The sequence below is a fragment of the Pituophis catenifer genome, unplaced genomic scaffold (genome assembly GCF_029215685.1).
Source record: "Pituophis catenifer annectens isolate HBS135680 unplaced genomic scaffold, rPitCat1.0.hap2 SCAF_6, whole genome shotgun sequence".
Classification (NCBI taxonomy): Eukaryota; Metazoa; Chordata; class Lepidosauria; order Squamata; family Colubridae; genus Pituophis; species Pituophis catenifer.
In genome coordinates, this window is record NW_027256886.1 from 42,853,018 (window position 1) to 42,874,160 (window position 21,143).

The window sequence follows — 21,143 nt, forward strand, 5'->3', positions numbered from 1 at the left end:
GAGACCCTCCTCAAGCAAGCACCAAAGCGCAACAAAGGTGCATGTGGGGTGGGCGGCCATTCGCTTAGGAGGGTCTTAGCAGGATGCAGCTTCTCTCCTGCACTAATGATTAGGCCATCGTCAGATCTCCTCCTCCCACTCTCGTGATGCCCTGGCTGTGGCTGAGCCAGGAGCGTGCGCACGAGCGGGGAGATCCTCCTCAAGCAAGCCCCGAAGCTCAGTAAAGGTGCCTGTGGGGCAGGCAGCAGCTCGCGTAAGGAGGATCTCCCCACGTGTGCACATGCTCCCGGCTCAGCCACAGCCGGCCAGGACGTCATGAGAGTGGGAGGAGGAGGAGAGTGCAGGAGCGAAGCTTCTCTGTACGTGCCTTCATACCACATTTGCATGTAAGGCAGCCTTCGCTTCCTGCTGCTTCGGGCTGAAGTTCGCACTCCGCTGAAGAGCTGCTGGGGGCGGGGGATGAAATGGCAAGGCGATGGCTGGAGCATTAGTGCAGTAAAGAAGCTGTGTCCTGTTAAGACCCTCCTAAGTGAGCAGCCGCTTTGGGCATCACAAGAGGAGGGGGGGGGAGGACAGTTGCCCGAAGGGAGGTGGGGGAGAGAGATACACACAAATACAGAGAGAGGGGGAGAGAGAGAGAGAGAGATACAGAGGAAGAGAGACATGGGGGGAGAGAGGGGGAGATAGGGAGAGGGAGAGACAATGGTTTTGTGGCTGGGTAGGCGTGGCTGGGGGGGGGTCATGTGACTGGGTGAGAGTGAGTGACATCAAGTTGGCCATGCCCACACAGGTTATGTGGCTCCGGTGTTTTTTTTTTCCTCTGGGAAACGAGTCCAAATGGCTCTTTGAGTGTTTAAGGTTGCCGACCCCTGCTCTAAGTCATGCTACAATTCCAATTAAAGAAAAGTGGTAGCATGATCTAATAACCCAGGATCTAATATGACTCCCTGGAGGTACATGTTTCCTATTGAGAAATATATTACCGGTTTCCAAAAATCCAATGTGGAGCATGATGCAAAATAGTTCCTCTAATAGTATTTGCAAAATAGCTTAACTAGCCAGTCACACCCTCTGGATATGATTGCGTGCATTAGTCACACTTCTCATTTCCAGGAGCAGAAATAAAAATATTCAGATATAGATCTATCCATGGTCAAGAATTCAGGTCAATTTAAGTTTCTGTTTTTCAAATAAAAAAAAATTACCACCATATCCTCCAGTTTCTAACTTATATTGTATAATTCCTCAAAGTCTAAAAAAAATATTTCACAGGATTCTCTCAGGAAATTAGAAGTGGCTTCAGAAAACATACATCAAGCTACTTTTGTAATTACTTTTTCTAAAGATGTATAAATGAAAGTCAACTGTTTAATTCTTCTCCCTAAATTGTTGTTTCATTTGCGTTAGTAATCTTGACTTTACACTGCTGTATTTCCAACGTTTTCTGATAGTGTATTATACACAGCTTTCAGCTTCTACTAGTTTTAGAATTATTTGCAGTTGTGGAAGTTTCTCCACAGGATAAAGGAACTTTACTGTATGCTTTGTGTCAGGGGTGTCAAATTGGTAGTCCGCAGGCCAGATGCATTATGCACAGGCCACAAATTCCTCAGCTCCACAAAGGAAAAAAACATCGTGAAATGTCATGGCAATGTGACGCCACAAGTTTGACATCTGTGCCCTATGTGATCATATACTGTTTAGAGTTCAAGCAATTTTAAAACAATGTGGGGAATTTGGTATATGTATATTTGTTATATGTATTCACATACGTATTCATAATTGCTTGCAATCCTGGGATAGGGAGATGCAGTAAATATTTTTTTTCTCCCTTATTTTTACTTCATCCGTATCTTCAATAAATCGCTAGAGATGTGCTATGTTCCTTCTTGCTTCAAACGCTCTACTATCATCCCAGTGCCGAAGAAGCCCACCATCAAGGAACTGAATGACTACAGACCAGTTGCTCTAACATCTGTAGTCATGAAACCTTTGAAAGGCTAGTGCTGTCCCACTTGAAAACCATCACGGATCCGCTGTTAGACCCCTTACAATTTGCATACCAAGCAAATAGATCAACAGATAATGCTGTTAATATGGCTCTGCACTACATCCTACAACATCTTGAATCTCTAAAGACCTACGTAAGGGTCCTCTTTGTAGACTTTAGTTCAGCATTCAATACCATCATTTCAGACACTCTTCTAACTAAGCTAAACCAGCTACAGGTACCTGAACACACTTGTAATCATAAGTGGATCATAAGCTTCCTAACAAACAGGAAGCAGCAGGTGAAGCTAAGCAGAGTCACATCAGATACCTGTACAATTAGCACAGGGGCCTCCCAAGGCTGTGTGCTCTCCCCACTTCTCTTCTCTCTGTATACCAATGACTGCATCTCTAACGATCCATCTGTTAAACTACTGAAGTTTGCAGATGACACAACAGTGATCGGTCTCATTTGAGACAATGACAAATCCGCATACAGACGGGAGGTTGAACAACTAGCCTCATGGTGCGAGCGGAACAATCTGGAACCGAACACACTCAAAACCGTAGAAATGGTGGACTTTAGGAGAAACCCTTCCATACTTCCACCTCTCACAATACTAGACAACACAGTATCAAAGTAGAAATTTCTAGGTTCTGCGCCAACTCAGAAAGCTCAAACTGCCCAAGGAGCTGCTGATACAGTTCTACAGAGGAATTATTGGGTTTGTCATCTGCACCTCTATAGCTGTCTGATTTGGTTCTACAACCCAAAAGCAAAATAATCATCTCTGTGTATGTGCCTGTATGTATTTAAAAGCATGATAAATCATCTTGACATTGGTATATAAAAATCTTGGGTTCATTCTTCTCCATTTGGGACAAACTGTGACACTGATAAAAGAATATCAGAATAACAAAGTTAGAAGGTACCTCGAAGGTCTTCTATTCCAACCCCCTACTCAAGCAGGTCATCCTATACCATTCAGACAAATGATGGTCAATCTCTAGTGATGGAGCACCCACAATTTCTGAAGACAAGCATTTGTTCCACTAATTGTTTTCATTCTCAAGAAATTTCTCCTTAATTCTAGGTTGGATCTCTCCTTAATAAGTTTCCATCCATTATTTCTTGTCCTGCCTTCAGGTGCTTTGGAGAATAGGTTGATCCCCTTTTTTGTGATAACTTTGTGATCATTTGGGACATCTGAATATTACAGGTGGTTTAATTTTTCAAAAGTCTTATGTCCAAACACTGCTACTAGAGAGGGCATAAATGTCCTTGAAGGACAATGGAAAGATCAGTTACCAAGACAACGGTCACAGAAGCATCACTTAAATCTATTCCAAAAGCTAACGAGAAAATGTCTCAGACAGGCCCCTCTTTAATTTTCACAAAGATAACGTGAGAAGGGGGAAAGATATTACTATCTGCAATATTCTGTAACAATACCATTTCAATAAAAATAATTTTAGACTTATATGACATTAGTCTGATCTGCTCTTTAGGGCTGACAACTACAGATCTTACCTTGCTTCATGCCTCAATCAAATTTTATGAAGTAATTGGCTCTTCTTTTATGATCTTACTTAGGCATGTTAGCTCTTCTTTGTTAAAACAGATATGCAGAGTATCAGGGACAGAATACACTATGTCAGCAAATATAATACCTCAAAAAACTCATATTCATTACAAGTTACACATTGGGATTTATATCAAAGAAAGAGGTTTCTAAAGTTTAAAAACTGTATTTGGCACTCAGAAATCAGAAGGCATGCTTATCACAGTGCATTTATTACCATAATTTATTTACCATAATTCAGAATTCTAGAAATGTTGGCTTTCTAGCAATAAATATTGCACTAATTCATAGTGCTTGATTGCTCGTGCTTGGCATTAAACGCCAGCAGAAGCATCTAAGCCTCAAAAACTCTTCAATGGTATGATACACAAACCAGGATCTCTGGGTTGATGCACTGCCAATAAGAATGAGTTGGAATCATTTGTTCTCGGCTTTTGATTCCTGACTTCTTAAGAAGAGAAAAGAAAAGGGAAGTAAGTTTACGTATCATGATAAACAAATTATGAAAGAAATTTTCAGGGGCTCATTTAACTCTTCCTACTGAGAAGCTTACCATTACATACTAATAGAGCAACACATGGAAGAGTTTATTTTCAAGTCTTCTAGAACAGCGGCCCCCAACATTTTGGGCAGCAGCAACTGTTCCATGGGAAAAAAAATTCCACGAACCGGAGGCGGGGGAGCGGGGAGTTGTATATTTTTTGTGCACTACCTAGATCCCGCACATGTGCAGATGAAGCTTTGCTCACTGGCGCAACCTGGTTCCTAACAGGCTGCAGACCAGTACTGGTCCTCGGACTGGGGATTGGGAACCCGTTTTGTTCTCTATTTTCCCCCATATTTTCATTTTTATCTTGAATTTATCTCTTTATTCATTTGCCATTTTTACAGTATAATTATATATTTGCTCTAACCTACAGGACACTTACAAAATACAAAGGATCTTTAATGCTGAACATTTGAAAACACTTTTAAAAAGCTTCAGCCTGTATATTTGAATAACCACATCAAGGAACAGAAACAAAAAGTAGTCCCCACCTGCCATCAAAAACAAATTCAACGAAGTCCTGTAGTAATCTGTGGCATCTTCAGAAAAAAAAAGTACCAATGTTGGCTAAGACACGAGATATGTCAAAGTTGTGAAAACTGCATCAGTCACATCTCAAAGTTTAAGCTAGTTCATCCGGGGCAAAATGCAATAGAGAATAGTTTTTGCCCTCCTTGTAATTCCTACCTTCTTCTGTTTCTATTTAGTGCCATCCAAATTACTGCAGCTTTTCTATAGAGTAATTTTCACTTTACACCTTCCTCGATTTACGACCACCATTGAGCCCAAAATGTATGTTGCTAAGTGACAATTTTGTTAAATGAGTTTTGCCCCATTTTACAACTTTCCTTGCCACATTTGTTAAATGAATTTGGCTTCCCCATTGACTTTGTTTGTCAGAAGGTTGCAAAAGGTGATCACATGAGCCTAGGACACTATAACTGTCATAAATGTGAATCAGTTGCCAAGCATCCGGATTTTGATCACGTGACCATGCAGATTCTGCAATGGTCATAAGTGTGAAAAATGGTCATAACTCACTTTTTTCAGTGTGGTTGTAACTTTGAACAGTCACTAAATGAACTGTTTTATGTCAAGGACTATCTGTAGTTAAGATGAAATTCTCTATGAAAGCATTGAAGAATCTATTTTTTTTTCCAAATTGCTTAGCAATTAAGTAGATGCCAAATATTTAAAATATGAAAAAAGATTTGCTATCAAACATTGGACTGATTTAAAATGCCTATCCAATTGTTAGGTTTCTCAATCAATCCTTATTACAGAATATACAGATAGTTGTCTACATACAACAGTTCGTTTAGTGACCGTTCAAAGTTACAACCACACTGAAAAAAATGACTTATGACCAAAAGTTGACGGAGGTAGCAGAGATGACTAAACTGACTGCTTTGATTAAAGAAAAAAACATAATTACTTTTGTTTCTACTTGGAAACCGCTTCTGGACTTTTTGCTTGAGGTGCAAAAAAAAGAAAGAAAGAAAGAAAAAGAAAGAAACTTTGATTTTGGGTTTTGATTAAATAGGTTTGCTATTATATAAATGGGCAATTTATATTACTTTGTAAAAGTAAAAAGTTGAGGTTTAATACTATTATCTTATTCTATTGCATCAAAGGAAGTTGAAAGTCAATGGCTTTTCTTTCTTTTTCCCTCTGCCTTACACTTTTCCCTTCCCTTCTCCCTCCCTTACTTTCCCACTATTTTCTTTTGTTTTTAGTATTATCAACTAGTAAAAAATTGATTTTTGTTTTTCACACTTATAACCATTGCAGCATCCCCGTAGTCATATGATCAAAATTCAGATATTTGGCAACCGGTTCGTATTTATGACAGTTGCAGTGTTTTGGGGTCATGTGATCCCCTTTTGCAACCTTCTAACAAGCAAAGTCAATGTGGAAGCCAGATTCACTTAACAGCCTGGTTACTAACTTAACAGCTACAATGATTCTCTTAACAACTATGGCAAGAAAAGTCATTAAATGAGGCACAACTCACTTAACAAATGTCTCACTTAGCAAGATAAATTTTGGGCTCAATTCTGGTCATAAGTGGAGGACTACCTGTATATGGATATATAACAATATATAATATAAGAAATTTTTCAAGCAATCTACCTACTCAACATGGTATCTCATTTTAAAATAAAATCAAAATGGAAAATACAATCTCATTATTTTGATAACTATTTGATCAGTAACTGAAGGACAATACTAGTTCAATTTACCAATTTATCTGAAACTAGTTAAAGATAATCTAGTGCAAGCCACATTATATATTATTAGTAGTACACATTTTTTTGAAACCTGTTTAAAATGAGATTTCCAGGTCCATTTTAAATTATTTAAAACAAATTTTCTTAGCTTTCCTGACAAAGAGAATAGACCTTAATTTATGCTTCCAAAAACCTATCATCTATAGATTAATTAGGAGCCCAGCTTTTGCCAGACAATTTGGACATGTTGGCCAAATTTACAGAAGCTAACTTTCTTTTGCATTCACAACGCTATTCTAGCCAAACAACCAATGTGCATACATTGGCAAGACAATATAGAAACAAAAATAGTTTAAACATACTAACATCCTAGTCTTGGGGCATCCAGTCAAGCTACGCAAAGAGGTGTTTTTGTCCCTTGCATACTCCCAAATGTGGAAGTAGGATCAGAAACTGGATCTGGAAAAAAGGGTAAACAGCATGTTAGTTAAATTCACAGATGGCACTCCTTGGGTATGGCTACAAACATTAGCAAGAACAAAATTACAAATGGATTTTGGAAGACGTGAAGGAAAATGCATATTTCACAAACATGACACTGATATGCAGAGTTCAACAGACAGTGAAAATGCTCCCAAAAAATCCCAATACAGAAGAGCAGTGAGAGATAAGAAAACGTAAGGACTAGAAATGTTTCATTTCTGAGCCACAATAAAATCACTCTCGCCTCGCTACACTGAGTAAAATTAACTATGGACACTTTCTATAGAAACCTTCATTCACTTTCATACACATGGTCCTTGTACCATAGTTACTGAACCTTTAAAGGGGGGAAACTGCATTTCCTCTCAGAAAGGAAAGCATGCAATAAGCGTGCTTAGGAAGCAAAAGATGCACATTCCTATTAAGGTATTTAGTTTTCTACCTAGATTTCCAACTATATGGTAAAGACAATTTTTTTCTACACTGATTTTATTTCCATCAAGTGTAAAAAGTTAGGCCCAGAATTTACAAAAGAATAACATATTTTAGCCTTTTTTGTCAGACTAAACAACTGTTTTAATGGGAACATCAACCATAAATACTTCCAAAATAAGACTGGCGGTTCACTTGATTTTCTAACAAAATCTAACTGAAAAATTATGAAAAATTCCTCTTTGCCTGTTTTGGCAGAAAATACCCTCTGGCTACCTTGGTTTCAAACAAACAGTACAATGCAATTATATGGATTTGAATCAATGGCAGAGTTTTAGATATTATTCTAGTTAACACATATGGTTCATCTCATCACAAAAGACAATTCAGCACTATAGCATAGATGGCTTTATGTATTTCTCTTCATATGGTTTTCTGCACACTATTAAAAACAAACTGGGAAAATAATGTGCAACAGATAGCAAGCTTCAACACCTGTACTCAGTCTCAAAAATAAATGTTTCTTGATCAACAGACCAATTACTTCTGATACTTATTCTCTATCATTTTGTAAATCCATTTTTATTCAGAATCTATTGAGAATTATTAGTTTGCAATTTTGTCTGGGATCTTTACAGTTTGCTTATACCACACATGGCCCCTTCCCCTCACAAATAACCTTATATTATACAATTTAGAAGGATTGGAATTCAAACCTTCAGCATTAAATTTTCTTATCTGTGTTCGGGGTTTTCCTGATTTATCTTAATGATATGTTAAGAATGTTATGATCATATATATATATATACACAAACACACACAAATTTCCTCAGAAAAAACTGATAAAATCCACATAAGTAACAATATACCGCAAGGTAAAATTTTAGAATATAAATACTGAGTTCTGACAACATATTGATTATATGCCATCAAGAAGGAATTGATTCATACTGACCACATAGATAGAAATGCTAAAACTACTTGATATAACATGGGCCAACTTCAAGGCTTAAAAGATATTGTATTACTGCATACCATCTGACAGAATATTTGTTTAAACAAAGAAACATCTAACCATACAAAGGGGGGGGGGGAAGAAAGGCAATATTGTCTATTTTTAGTAGAGGGATTTGTAAGACAGGATTTTCTTTCATTATCTATAGAAAATCCTGCATGACATTAAAATATTCAAGCAAGCTATTTATTCAGAACCATCTTTAATCTAAGAGTAACTTTATGATATACTTTATTATGTTTAGCAGAATGTGTGCATGACTTATAAAAGGCACATTCATGTACACGCTGTAGCTTTTTCCTTTGAAATACATGCATGATGGAACCCAACCCTTTTCCCAATTACCATGTTTGCGTATACTAAAGACAAAGACACTTTTAAATACATTGGTCACTTTACATTTGATGAAATGGCAATTTATTTTTATATATATGTTGTTTCCTTAACTACAGTAAATGTCCCTGGGTGCTTAAAACATACAACTGCACATTTTATAAACTTTAAATTGCTTTAACATTATTCACTGCTTTATAAAACCATGAATATACTTGCAAGTTTGATGTTAAGAAATAAGGGAACTCTGCAAATAGGAGTTCATGAAAATAACCGTTACTGAAGATAACAATTATGTAAACATAATTGTTTTACATTTGAGAAAGAATAGGTTATCAGCTGTCACATATCTTACATACTGAGAAATTCTTGGTTAATAAATATGCATCAACAGCAATACCACTTTTACTTTTTAGCTTCCTGTAAGCTATTTCTTTAGTATTAAAAAATCTCAGAATATAGCTTTTTTTAGTTAAGTCATTCACTTCTCAGTTATAAGACACATTTAAGGTTTCTAAAGTCCACAGTTAACTCTCTGGAATGTCTCTCCTGAGGTCTTAGATTTACCATATAGTGTTTTTCTATAAATTATTCCCAGTAAAAAAGACTTCTTATACTTTTTTTCACTAAGACACGTCTCCCATTAGAACAGGCTACAATAGAATTTTTTAAATTACGAAGTAGATCAGCACAACACAGTCTTTTATAATCAAATCTTTAATAGTTTTACCACAAGGTTTATAAAATTGCTTACCAGACGTAAAGGAGGAAATGACTTTCATTCTTAGATAGCTGGAACAATTTCTGCAAAAATTACAATTTTCCTAATCTAATTATTTGACTAAGAACTAACGTCTCACTTTTGATAAATAATCATGGAGATACAACCTTGGATAATACTCTTTTGGCAAATACTTTTATCAATGTATACAATCTTGAGGAAGTCTAATGTAAACATAAATTTATGCTCAATTTGAGATTTTGCTGCACTGTTTCCTTTATTCAATTTTTATGACTTTCAGAGATTTGCTAGCTAAACAATTCACAACAATAACTTTGACATTTTTATGTACCTTCCTAGTTGTGCGTTCACCAACACAGTACTACCAGATGCCTGGCAAAGGAACATAGGGCGCTTAACATTAATCTCATTGTCACTCTTTTGCCAGAGGCCTTTCCTGAACTTCATCTGTCCTGTATAACTGAATACTTTTCTCTGAAGACAGGATTTGTTTCATCAGTATTCTTTTCCAAATCAGATAGTGCCAGCTCTTTCAACTTCTGCTACATTACCTATAAATATGATAAAATTATACTTATAAGCAAAAGACTAAAATATTCAGTTACAAATTCAATTATGTTTCTGAGATTATAAATTTAATCTATATAACAAGATACATTATCACAATTATAGATTTTTAGCTTGTGGTTTCAAAGTCTGAAACTCAAATCTGGTAAGCTGCTATATGTACATTAAAAAAATATATACAATATCAGGCATTTTTTCTTCACCTGACACAAAATGACTACATGTTCAAACAGTAGAGCTGCAAGAGATGAAAAAAAGCTCAAGATGAGCTCCAATATCTGCAAACAGGATAATCAGAAAAATTAAGTATTAAATGTACAATAATGGGTATTTATTAAGGATTCAGAAAGAGATGGCCACTAAGTGCCAAATGACTGAGTGAAAATATCCATTAGAAATATTTAGAAAATATTTCTAAATATAATCTTTACCCTAGAAAGTATCTCAAATAAATTCTACAATTCTCCTGGTAGAATAGCTAGTTAGTATATTAACTATAATGGAATTTTTTTCCATGAAAAAGTTATGAAAATTCATAAAAAACTTTAAGTAAATTTATTCCCTGCATTCCAATATGTATAAATGGCATATTTTATCTGAAACTAAATCATTATTTTCTCATTTGCTATAATATCCATGCCAACATTTTAAAATTAAGGAAAAAAACTGAAAGAGTTATTCCATTGCAATAGTTATTTCACCTGATCAGGTGAAGTCAGTTAGTATGCAACATGCAAATCAAAAACAGTAACATACAATCATATGTTTGGTACCAATCATATTCCTTTTATTATATTATAAAAGATAGATTCTGATACCTTGTTTTTTATTTGCAAATCCTCATTTCTATTTGTAGTCCTGACATACAGGCAAATATTAAGGAAATCATAATACTTATTTCTAGTTTCTAAACAGCAAATAGCTTTTACTCCAAATGTATCTTGATACAAGTAGAATAACTCATTTCTAAGCAAGTAATATCATATTTAAGAGCTATTTCTGTATCCCAAATCAAAGCATACAAGTAATGTTTAAAATATGTAGGTATGCCTTTATATATTTCAGAATGCTTAAGAACACAAGATTCATCATCTTATTTTAATGATTTTATATCACTCCAATTTAAAGATGCCATCTTCCTTCTATTTTCCCTACTTGTTACCTTAAAAAGGCTAGATTACCTGACTTGTACAACATGTAGACAAATTGTATGGAACCTAGCCTCTGAAATAACAAGATTTCTTTTTCAGTTCTGCTACCTAAGATCAACTATGCAAACAGAACAGATAATATTCTATACTATCAGGCTTTCCTTTCTCATAAATGAAAATGAAATTATATACACAATTGTTTCACTTCTATGAAATAAGGATCAGAAAATACCTTAATATATTCTAGTAATTTTATGAGAGTTGGTACATGAAGTAAACAACACCTCATAAAATGGATCAATGTGAAGTTCAAACTATTAGGTACAATACTATCAAGATAAAATATCACTAACATAATTATACTTTGGACTGTCTAAAATGTTTTTGTACTTTACCTCCAAAAATAATCTGGATGACTAGGTGATTAACCTTCACAGTTTAGTCATTTCCTTCATATCTTTTGTTTACACAAGAGGGGGAAAGTACACCCAAATGGAAACTGGGGCTGCAAAGAAGGCAAGAGGAAAAGGAGTGAAGCATTTAGCATAGATAATATTTTTCCCCAGAATACATTAGGTTGCTAAAATAAAAAATAATCTCCAAGTCAAGTTCAGCTTCTGGAGACTTCATGGATACCATCCATGTAATTTTCGTGGCAGCAATATGGAGCTGCCAATGCCTTCTGGGATAGTGTTTTGATTTCCAAGTCTAGCCTACAGTCTGGAAATCCCTGGTGGTCAGCTTCTGAGCCTAAATAAGGTCAGCTAGATGTTACCATCTGCTCAGAAATTGACTGGTAAAATTACCCAAACTGCTTTATAGCTGTCCTTCCTTTGAGCCTACAACTAACTTTAATAGTTCTATTTGAACAAGAGACCATTATCAATACATCCAGAAAATCAGTTTAAGCCCCAAGCCCTCTAAAACTGAAAGTACAATTCAACCCAAGAAACCTTTCAACTATTTGCCCTACAAATATGTTGGATTACAAAACAAGGGCAATATAGGCTGAAGATAAGATCTATATTCAGTACATCTGGAGAACATCACAATGAGGAACACTAAAGAATTTGTGAAAACAGATGTAATGAGAGAATATATGAGTGTTAAATCAAGTGATATAGCAGCAAAATGATTAATCTCCTAGTAAGATCCTAGTAGTCAGAGACTAATCTGTATAAACTCTATGCACAAGAGTCTCCTTAAAAGAAATGTGTTTAATACATTACATTCTTCAGGTTTTTTTAAAAACAGCACTAATATATATAATATATATAATATATATTTACATTTTTAAAAAATATTAACTCTAAATTACTTTTATGACATAACCATAGTCAGATGCTTAAAACTGATAATATATTCTTATAAATCATGGGCTATTTTTGTTACAATTAACCAAAATAGTTTACTGAGCAATATACTAGTGGAACAAAAAGAAATTATTTCATGTTTTGAATTCAAATATCAATATGTTGTAAAAAAAAAAAAAGTAAGTACACGGTTCAGAATAAATAAGCACATCACAACTGAATCATAATAAAGATCATGATTATTAAACTGAATTATGCTTGTGCTAAAGTAAAACAGCAGTAAATATTTTTAGGATCACAGTAAACATATTCCCGCATGTTTCCTTTGCTATTTAAGAAACAAGATCTTAGTTTCTACTACTCCTGCACATTAAACAATTATACCGGTATGCTTGAATTCTAAGATACACTTACTTGGCAATAATGTCTCTAAAACAGTGAGTGTACTTCCAATAAGCATGCAAAAGATTACATTGTAAACTTAGAACTTCCAAGTTAAGTACTGAGTTAATAACAATACTATATTGTCTTAACCTGAAGTACTATATTGTCTTAACCTGAAGAAAAATACCTTACTCTTCAAGAAAATCAAGAGAATATATGCAGCATGAATTTAAAAAGATGTTTAGGATATAATCCTGTACTAATTTACCTTGGAAAAAGACTCACTGAACTCAGCCTGGCTTAGTGCTGAACAGACTTGTACAGGATTGGATGCATTGTTAATTACTGAAAGGTGCCTATATCGTTGATGCATTTTGAAATTCAATCAGATAGTAAGCCTTGTTTCCTAAATTAGTGCATCCTTCACCTTCATCTTTGTTTTATCTCTAGCAGCTAATTATGATTGCAATAACAGCTACCTTTTCAAGAAGAAAAAACCATGTACAGTACCAACATTCAAATCAGTATTTCCTTTAAAAATAGTTTAAGCCGCAGGATATATTTTTGACCAAAATATAATTTAGATATTCAAAATATGAGTTAAGGACCATTATCTTTCGACCCTACCACCCCAAAATAAGTTGGCGCTTGTGTCTAAACTAGTGCTAAGAAAAGGCTACTCCTTAGTTACGGATTATAATTCGGCTGTCAACAGGGGAAAGCCAGGAGCAAAGCGGGATGAGGAAAAAAGGGGTGGCCATGGCGATCTGCTCGTTAAAATCTGGGGAATATGAGAGGGGCGTGGTCACCCGGAACGATTCGTCTCCACGATCATCCCCCACCAAGGGCAACTTTCTCCAAGTCGCTCAGCTTCTCATCATGGATGTGCCTCGCTCGGCGAGGGCTAATCTAAACACTTCCTTCCTTCACCCGTTCCGGCGGATACAGACCGGCCTAACCCCTTCCCCCAAACAAAGGGCCCTCTTCCTCTCCCCCAAAGGGGCGGGAGGCCAGGCCGGAGTGGGCGGGGCGGAGCCTAGGCCGCGGTTGCTCCGTGAGGCGCAAATGGGGGAGGGGTAGAGAGCGCGCGAGAAGCGACCGATCCGCGCGTGCGGGCGGGCGCGTGCAGGGCCAGCCGGCGAGCGGTTGAGCAGGTGGGAGTGAGTGGGGGGGGGAGGGTGCGGCGCGCTGTCCCCTCGCTGCAAGGGAAGGGAAAGGGGGAGGGGGGGTCAAACAGCGGTCAGCTTCCCCTCCTCCCAGAGAGTCTCCTCGCTCCCCCCTCGGTCCCTCACCCACACAGCGCAGCAGCCGGTGTCGCCACGAGTCGAGCTGGTGGCGGAAGCCGCGCCTCTCGATGGAGCACTTCTGCCGCCCGCACGGACTCGCCATCTTCTGGGGGAGGGGCCCCAAGTCACCGCCGGCACGCCTCTGCCATCTGCGTCAGGCGCGCGTCAACGCGCACGAGCCGCGCGGGGGCGGGGCGCAACTGCCTACGACCGGGGCGGGCTTTGGTTACATGGCAATCATAGCTGGGATAAAAGCCTCTGTTGTTGGCAGGTGGGGAATCTCTTCCCTCCTCCCGTCGCGTCTCCCGCTTGGGAGGTCCGCCGAATTCGGCCAGAGATGCGTTCCGGCCAGGCTCGGCCCACTAATAGGAGAGTTTAAATTAGGAGCGAACTCGTGCGATAAATGGATGTAAAATCTACACAAATGCGACTTTCTAAATCCAAGGGGTGCCACCAACTAGCCTGCAGGCCATTGGACGCGGAAGTCCTTCCAAATAAACAAAATTAAGTTCAACTGCAAGAGAAAAGAGTTAAATTTGACATGAAAATAAGAGGCATTCTTTTTCAATCTTTTAAATAACAAAACGTATTTCTAATATACGTTAAAAATATTTAAACCCTATGCGATCATCTTTAGGTATGGTTGGTACAATTTCATGAGGCTCTGCAACATTGCCTTTCATTTCTTCACATTTCTTCCCACAAGTATTAAGGATATATAGAATGACTTCCTGAACCTGAATGTTCTGTATTCAAACTTGATATAATTATATTATGAAGAATGCTTCTTCAGAAAATCTATGTTGAAGAAACCACATTTTGAATATTCCACCACAACTTCTATATATTTGTAAGGTATCCCAAAATCTGTTCTTCTCCTATCCAGAAAACAGATATTTCACTGCATTGCCATATTTCATGGCATTTTGAATGAAAAACAATTGGAAATGTACATTATTTCTATAATAGTACAATATTTATATACTAAAAAACTGGCCGAAGAAGAAAAAATGATTACACAGGAAAAATCTGCCAGAAGGCAAGTAAGGCAGCAACTCGATTCCAACTCAAAGCTACATTTTCTGCTGCATCTTTCTCCCATTAAATGTGCTCTGCCTCAAATACTAAAAGATAATTAGTTCAAAATAATATGGAGGTTTACAGCTATTAAGAAACTCCCTGGATTCATTGTAACAAAAGAAAATTGAACCACCAACTATATCATTACAATGAAAATATTAGAAATATTCTAAAATCTTTCAGCTTTTGTAAAAAAAAATTACTGTGTCCTTTTACTGTAGGTTACATTAGGCAAGGGTTTATTCATCTTTAATTGGCGAACAACCATATTCCTTCACGAATGTTGCTTTAGTTCATTTCTTATCATTTATTTTCTAGGTAATCTAAACTCCTCTGTCACATTGAACATTTATAGACTGCTAACTTTACCCTGGCCAAAGACAACAGATGTATTATTTCACCCACTTATCATATGAAGGAACAAACTGATGAGTAACATCTTCTGCCATATACTTTCAGCACAATTAATACTTTGTCTCCTAACAGATCTCACAGATATTGGTCATATTTGGCACAGTGTCATGAAAAGAGCCTGTCTCATCTGTCACTACATAATTCTGAAACCATGTAGTATGATGCAGCAATTTCTGTATAAGCTTCTTCAATAAATCTTGACAGATTTATTTTCGGACAAGAGGACCGGACTACAGTGGTTCATGCCCTTATCTGTAACCAGTTAGATTATTGCAACTCGCTGTATGAGGCTGCCTTTAAAGGAAACTTCAGTTGGTGCACAATGCAATGAAACAGGGTATTCTTGGATATGGACTGTTGGGCACATATACCTGTTCTCTAGCCCTGCAATGGCTGCTTATTAGCTCCTGAATGCAGTTTTAAAAGCTGGTCTTAAACTATAAAACTCTTTATGGCTTAGCACTTGGCTTCCTGAATCTCACCATTAGAATTGGCCTGATGGTTTAGATCCTGCTGGAATTGTCCCCAATTCCAGATCATGAGGGGCACTATTTTTTGGTAATGGGCCTGTCCTCTGGAATGACTTCGTTGGAGGTTCATTTGTCCCCAGCTTGTCTGTTTTCCAGAAAAAGTTGAAGACTATACACTGTTTCCAGAAGATTGCCGGAGCTCACCCTGTATTGTGCTGGGCTTTGTTTGCCTTATTTCTAAGTTGCTTTATTATTTTTAAATATTTTTCCCGTTTTTAGTATTTGTATGAATAACTCAAAGTAGCAAAGATACTAATGCTCCTTCCTCCTCCTATTTTTCCCATTACAATTCTGTCGGGTAAGTTGGGCTAAGAGAGAATGACTGGCTCAGTCATCTAGCTGACTTTCATACCTAAAATGAGACTAGAATTTATAGCCTGGTTTCTGGTACCTTAAAGAGCCTTGGTAGAACAGTGGTTTAATGCACTGTTATTAACACAGCTGCCTGCAATTTCTGCAGGTTCGAATCTTACCAGGCTCAAGGTTGACTCAGCCTTCCATCCTTTCTAAGGGAGGTTAAATGAGGACCCAGTTTGTGGGGGCAATAAGCTGACTTTGTATAAATATACAAAAGTATGAAGGCTATTGCTTAGCGTATTGTAAGCCGCCCTGAGTCTCCGGAGAAGGGCGGCATATAAATCAAATTAAAAAAAAAAATCACTAGTTCAAATTGGCTATTTTGTATTTTTTATTGTATTTCTTTGTCTCATGAGCCACCAAGTCTTGTGCTTCTGGCAGTATACAAATTTAATAAATACATACATTTCTGAAAAGAAACATTGTTTCCATTTAAGATCCTGCCCAAGGCTAGGAAAATTATATTGGATAATTATAATGAGGATGCTAAGCTGGTCAAGTAGCTTGCCAAAATTATATTTTATCATTGCCCCAAAATTGATAACTTTTGTTTAATAGGTAGTCAACTTAAAACCAGAATTGGTACCAGAATTTATTTGTGCTTTCAGGCCATTCACTGGTACTTTGTGGTTGTGTGTATATCTTCCTTTAGTTAGATATATGCATAAAATGTAGAAATATTTATCCTTTCCTCAGCCTAATAATAAACACATTTCTGTCCTCGTGCAAATTCTGATAGAGGACCCAAGCATTGAAGATACAGGCCACCCATAAGGGTGAGATGTGAAATTTTTTATGTAACAATTGCTTGATCATAAGTTGAATGAAATCATTAATTTCACTCATGGATATACAGAAAATTGTTTATGATTGGGTAGGGAACACGACACTGCACATTAGGGGACTTTGGCTGAAAATACTGAATTTTGAGCAGAACTCAGACTGGTGCATAATCCATATGAAGTACAAAGGCCATGAAGAACTCACATATTATCTTCAGAAATGTAGTAGAAAAACTGGACATTTTCTTTCAAAGTTTTCATTTGGTGTATGCCTCCTTTAATTTTCTCTTTGTTATTCATTATGAACTTTATTGAAGCAATAAGAAACAAATGGAATGAAAGAAAAAGAGAAATTCTCACAAAATATGAATGGGCTGTTGAATAATACCCAAAAGAATTCTGGGTTTTTTTTAAGTAGTTAAATTAGCAATCAAATCACATCATTCCAATGAGCATCAAAACTAAGAACAAGCTACAGGTAGTCCTCACCTTAAGACCACAATTAAGCCCAAAATTTATGTCTTTAAATGAGAAATTTGTTAAGTGAGTTTTGCTCCAATTTACAACTTTTCTTGCCACAGTTGCTAAATGAATCACTGTAGGAGTTACGTTAGTAATGGAGTTGTTCAGTGAATGTGGCTTTCCCATCAACTTTGCTTGTCAGAAGGTTGCAAAAGGTGATCATGTAACCTCAGGACACTGCATGGCTACCTTTTGAATATTGGATCTAGTTTCCTAGAAATGTGGATAATTGTAAAAATAACTATGGGTCAGTAGGGGTGCCATGTCATATTGATGATTAGACATCACTTATACCTATTTGAAATCTCTGGAATATCTTCTAGATAGAATATGAAGTCACCTGTCACATAATTTCAGTAGATTGTTTTTCATAATACTTGAATTATGTATCAGGGGTGGGTTCTACTTACCTTTACTACCAGTTCGCAGTGGGAGCGTGTGCGCATGTGTAGAAGCTTCTGCGCATGCGCAGATCACCCATGACGTCGTGGCAGCTGGCAGAGCCTCCTGACGGTTTTACTACTGGTTTCTATAGAACCAGACAGAACCGGGAGCAACCCACCACTGTTATGTATTTCATAATACACAAATCTTGTGACAAAGCATACTCCCAAACCAGCCATTTTATAGTAGCATTCAAATGTAACTACTAGCCAAAACAGCTCAGCATTTGCATCTAATGATTTTCTGTCTGATGAAAAAACTGAAATTTCAGATTAGATTATTTCAGTTGACAGTGGTTGAACAAAGTCTATCTTCATCTTTGAATGTTTTAGATACCTGCATGCTAGTGAAAGATAATCCCTTACATATATCTTTACTGATTTCAAATTAAAACCTCTACCATATGCCTCAACATATATAGAAAAGTAACTGAAGTTTTGTTACTCAAAGGATCCATCCAAAGCATAACCTTTTGGCAGTGAAGAACTGACCCTAGCAGTTCATGTTACTTCAACATTGAAGACCCTTCCCCCCACCCCAGAAAATAACTTCTTGACTCTAAGAATTCTGTACACACGTGAAATATAGACCAGAAATACTATTTGGATCTTTTCCCTCAATATATAAACAAGCATAACATCTGTACTCATATCTAATTATATGAAGTTCTGTGGAAAACATTGTTTTAAGTTATATTAAACAAAAATATTGACAATTCAAAAGTGTTCCAAACTTCCAAGCGCCACTGTATGCTTAAAATGTTTCTATTCATGTCTGTCATATAGCTTTGAACTGAACAAAGTATAAACCTCAACACAATCCATTTGTTTCTATCTCCACTTGCAAATTCTGTACAGGGCTACTTGAACCTTTCCAGCCGTAGCTATATTACTCATTAACTGCTGTTTGTCACTCCCTTCATACATACTAGAATTTTTAAGCAACTCCTTGGACCTTTGGAAGTGACAAAGTTCACACCAACTATTATCCTGAAAAGAGAACGAAAGTTGGCATAAACTCATTAGCAATTCTAAATCCCCTTGTGAAAACGCCACAATTGGTAACCAAGAAATTTGAGTTCTGTGGCAAGAGTTTATTTTTAATTTTTAAACAGGAAATTCTATTCCTTGCCTATCTGTGCCTTCTATACAAAGAAAGTTTGGTGTGGCAAATATATAAGTAGATAACAGCAAAAAAGAACTCAAAGCTAAATGGATTAGATTGAGGAAGATTACAGAAACTTTAAGCACTTAATACAGCCTTATTTTCTTAGGATTGTTATGGCCGCACATCAAGAAAGTGAAACAAAACTCAAAAGATTGATATGGACTTGAATGCCATTCACTTATCTATTTCATCTCATTCTGTGAATAGAAACACTAATATGAACCACTTAATTTAGTCCAAATTAAAAATTTTAAAATATGTAAACTTCTTTTCTCCCAGTCTCCACCCATCTTTGCTCAACTTTGTTACTCAGCTTTCCCTACCAATTGGAAAAGAAATTTGGAGCTCTGCTGCTTAGCTTCCAGACTCAGATTTGGTAAGAACCCAACATTAAAACATAATGAGAAGCTAGTGGATGAAGAGAATTTTAGGCTACAGGAAAGGCAAACTAAAAAGTATGCTGCATATTGTAGTACTGCAGATTTTAATTTTAGTAATGGCCACTACTTGTGGCTTCTTGCGTGTTCAAAAGAAACTGTTTCTGTGGAGAAGATTCTCAGAGCTCAGGGTTGAACTACCAGAATAATATAGCCAAAAAGAACCAGTATTTTATAAAACTATGCTGCAATGGGTAAAAATGTATAAATAAAAAGAATGTCATGGTATTAGAGAAAGTCTAAGAAATGGCCTCTTCTATAGGGCCAAGTTGCACTTCCATCCCAGGCCTGTCAAACTGGCAGCCTGCAGGCCGGATGTGCAGGCCATACCCACCCTGTTTCCGCAAAGGCAAAAAACATGATGATACATCACGTGATGTGATCAAGTTTGATACCCATGATTCTAGACTATTTGAAGGCAATGTTGATCTGATGGGTTGTATAAGATATTCCTATTTACTCCTTTGTTCATTTATCTCAAGCCTGTCCATATCTGGGTCTCAGCAGTAACACATTAAAATCTAGTACAAAAGTTCCAGTTATCCAGCAACCGAAGGAGATGGATTATGCAAAGAGCTTCATTAGCTGTTGATTTCATTTATGGAACTGGCTAAAAGAACTGCTTCGCATACATTAAAGTGTCCAATTCTTTTCTATTATTCATGTAATTTAGTTATATAGGAAAAGCATGCATCACAGTGAAATCCTGTCATCAACCCACACATGCAGTGAGCTGCATTCTCGAAGCACACAGTGAAATGTAGTAAAAAAGCAGCAGCCTCACACTGACACTATCAGAGTGGACTGACAAGTGCCACGAGGGGACATGGAAAACTTGGCAAAGAGGGGAGATGAAGGAGTCGATTTATAGGCCCCAAACCCTGGCACCTGGTCAAAAGAATGACAACATAGAAAATGGTGTGAAGAATAATGAAATATTGAATAATGACTAACTTGGGAGTGGATGTACCGAACAGGAATGCATTTGCTGAAGACTGAGGATTTTTTATTTCTACATTCAGGTACTAAATGGCATCATGAATTTCTAGACATTTATATATTTTCTAGGTAACAAAGGCAATTATCACAAGAAAGTTTCTCAAAGCAATCCAGGATCCGAATTGCTCTGAACTGACATGCCATGATTGAACTTTTGGCTTATCATCTGTTTCGATCAATTAAATAGTACTCCTATAAACATCTGCTGTTGAAGTCATTAGAGATGTAGTTGCATACTGTAGCTTTATGTCTATGTTTGGGATTGTACGTCTATGCTGCTCCACTATAATCCTGAAATTATGCTAGGTATAACATGCTTCAATTCTGTATTTCTCTTACTGGAAAAATGCAATAA

General features: G+C 36.8%; 1 protein-coding gene across 1 annotated transcript in view; it reads right to left on the reverse strand.

Annotated features, from left to right (window-relative positions):
• LCOR (ligand dependent nuclear receptor corepressor) overlaps positions 1-14,161 on the reverse strand; it is a 72,580-nt gene extending 58,419 nt beyond the window's left edge. Inside the window, exon 1 of the mRNA XM_070946279.1 lies at positions 14,063-14,161. Within this exon, the coding sequence (XP_070802380.1) occupies positions 14,063-14,159 (97 nt within the window). The 5' untranslated portion in view covers positions 14,160-14,161. The remainder of the gene's footprint in view (positions 1-14,062) is intronic.
• Between the last annotated feature and the right edge of the window lie 6,982 nt (positions 14,162-21,143).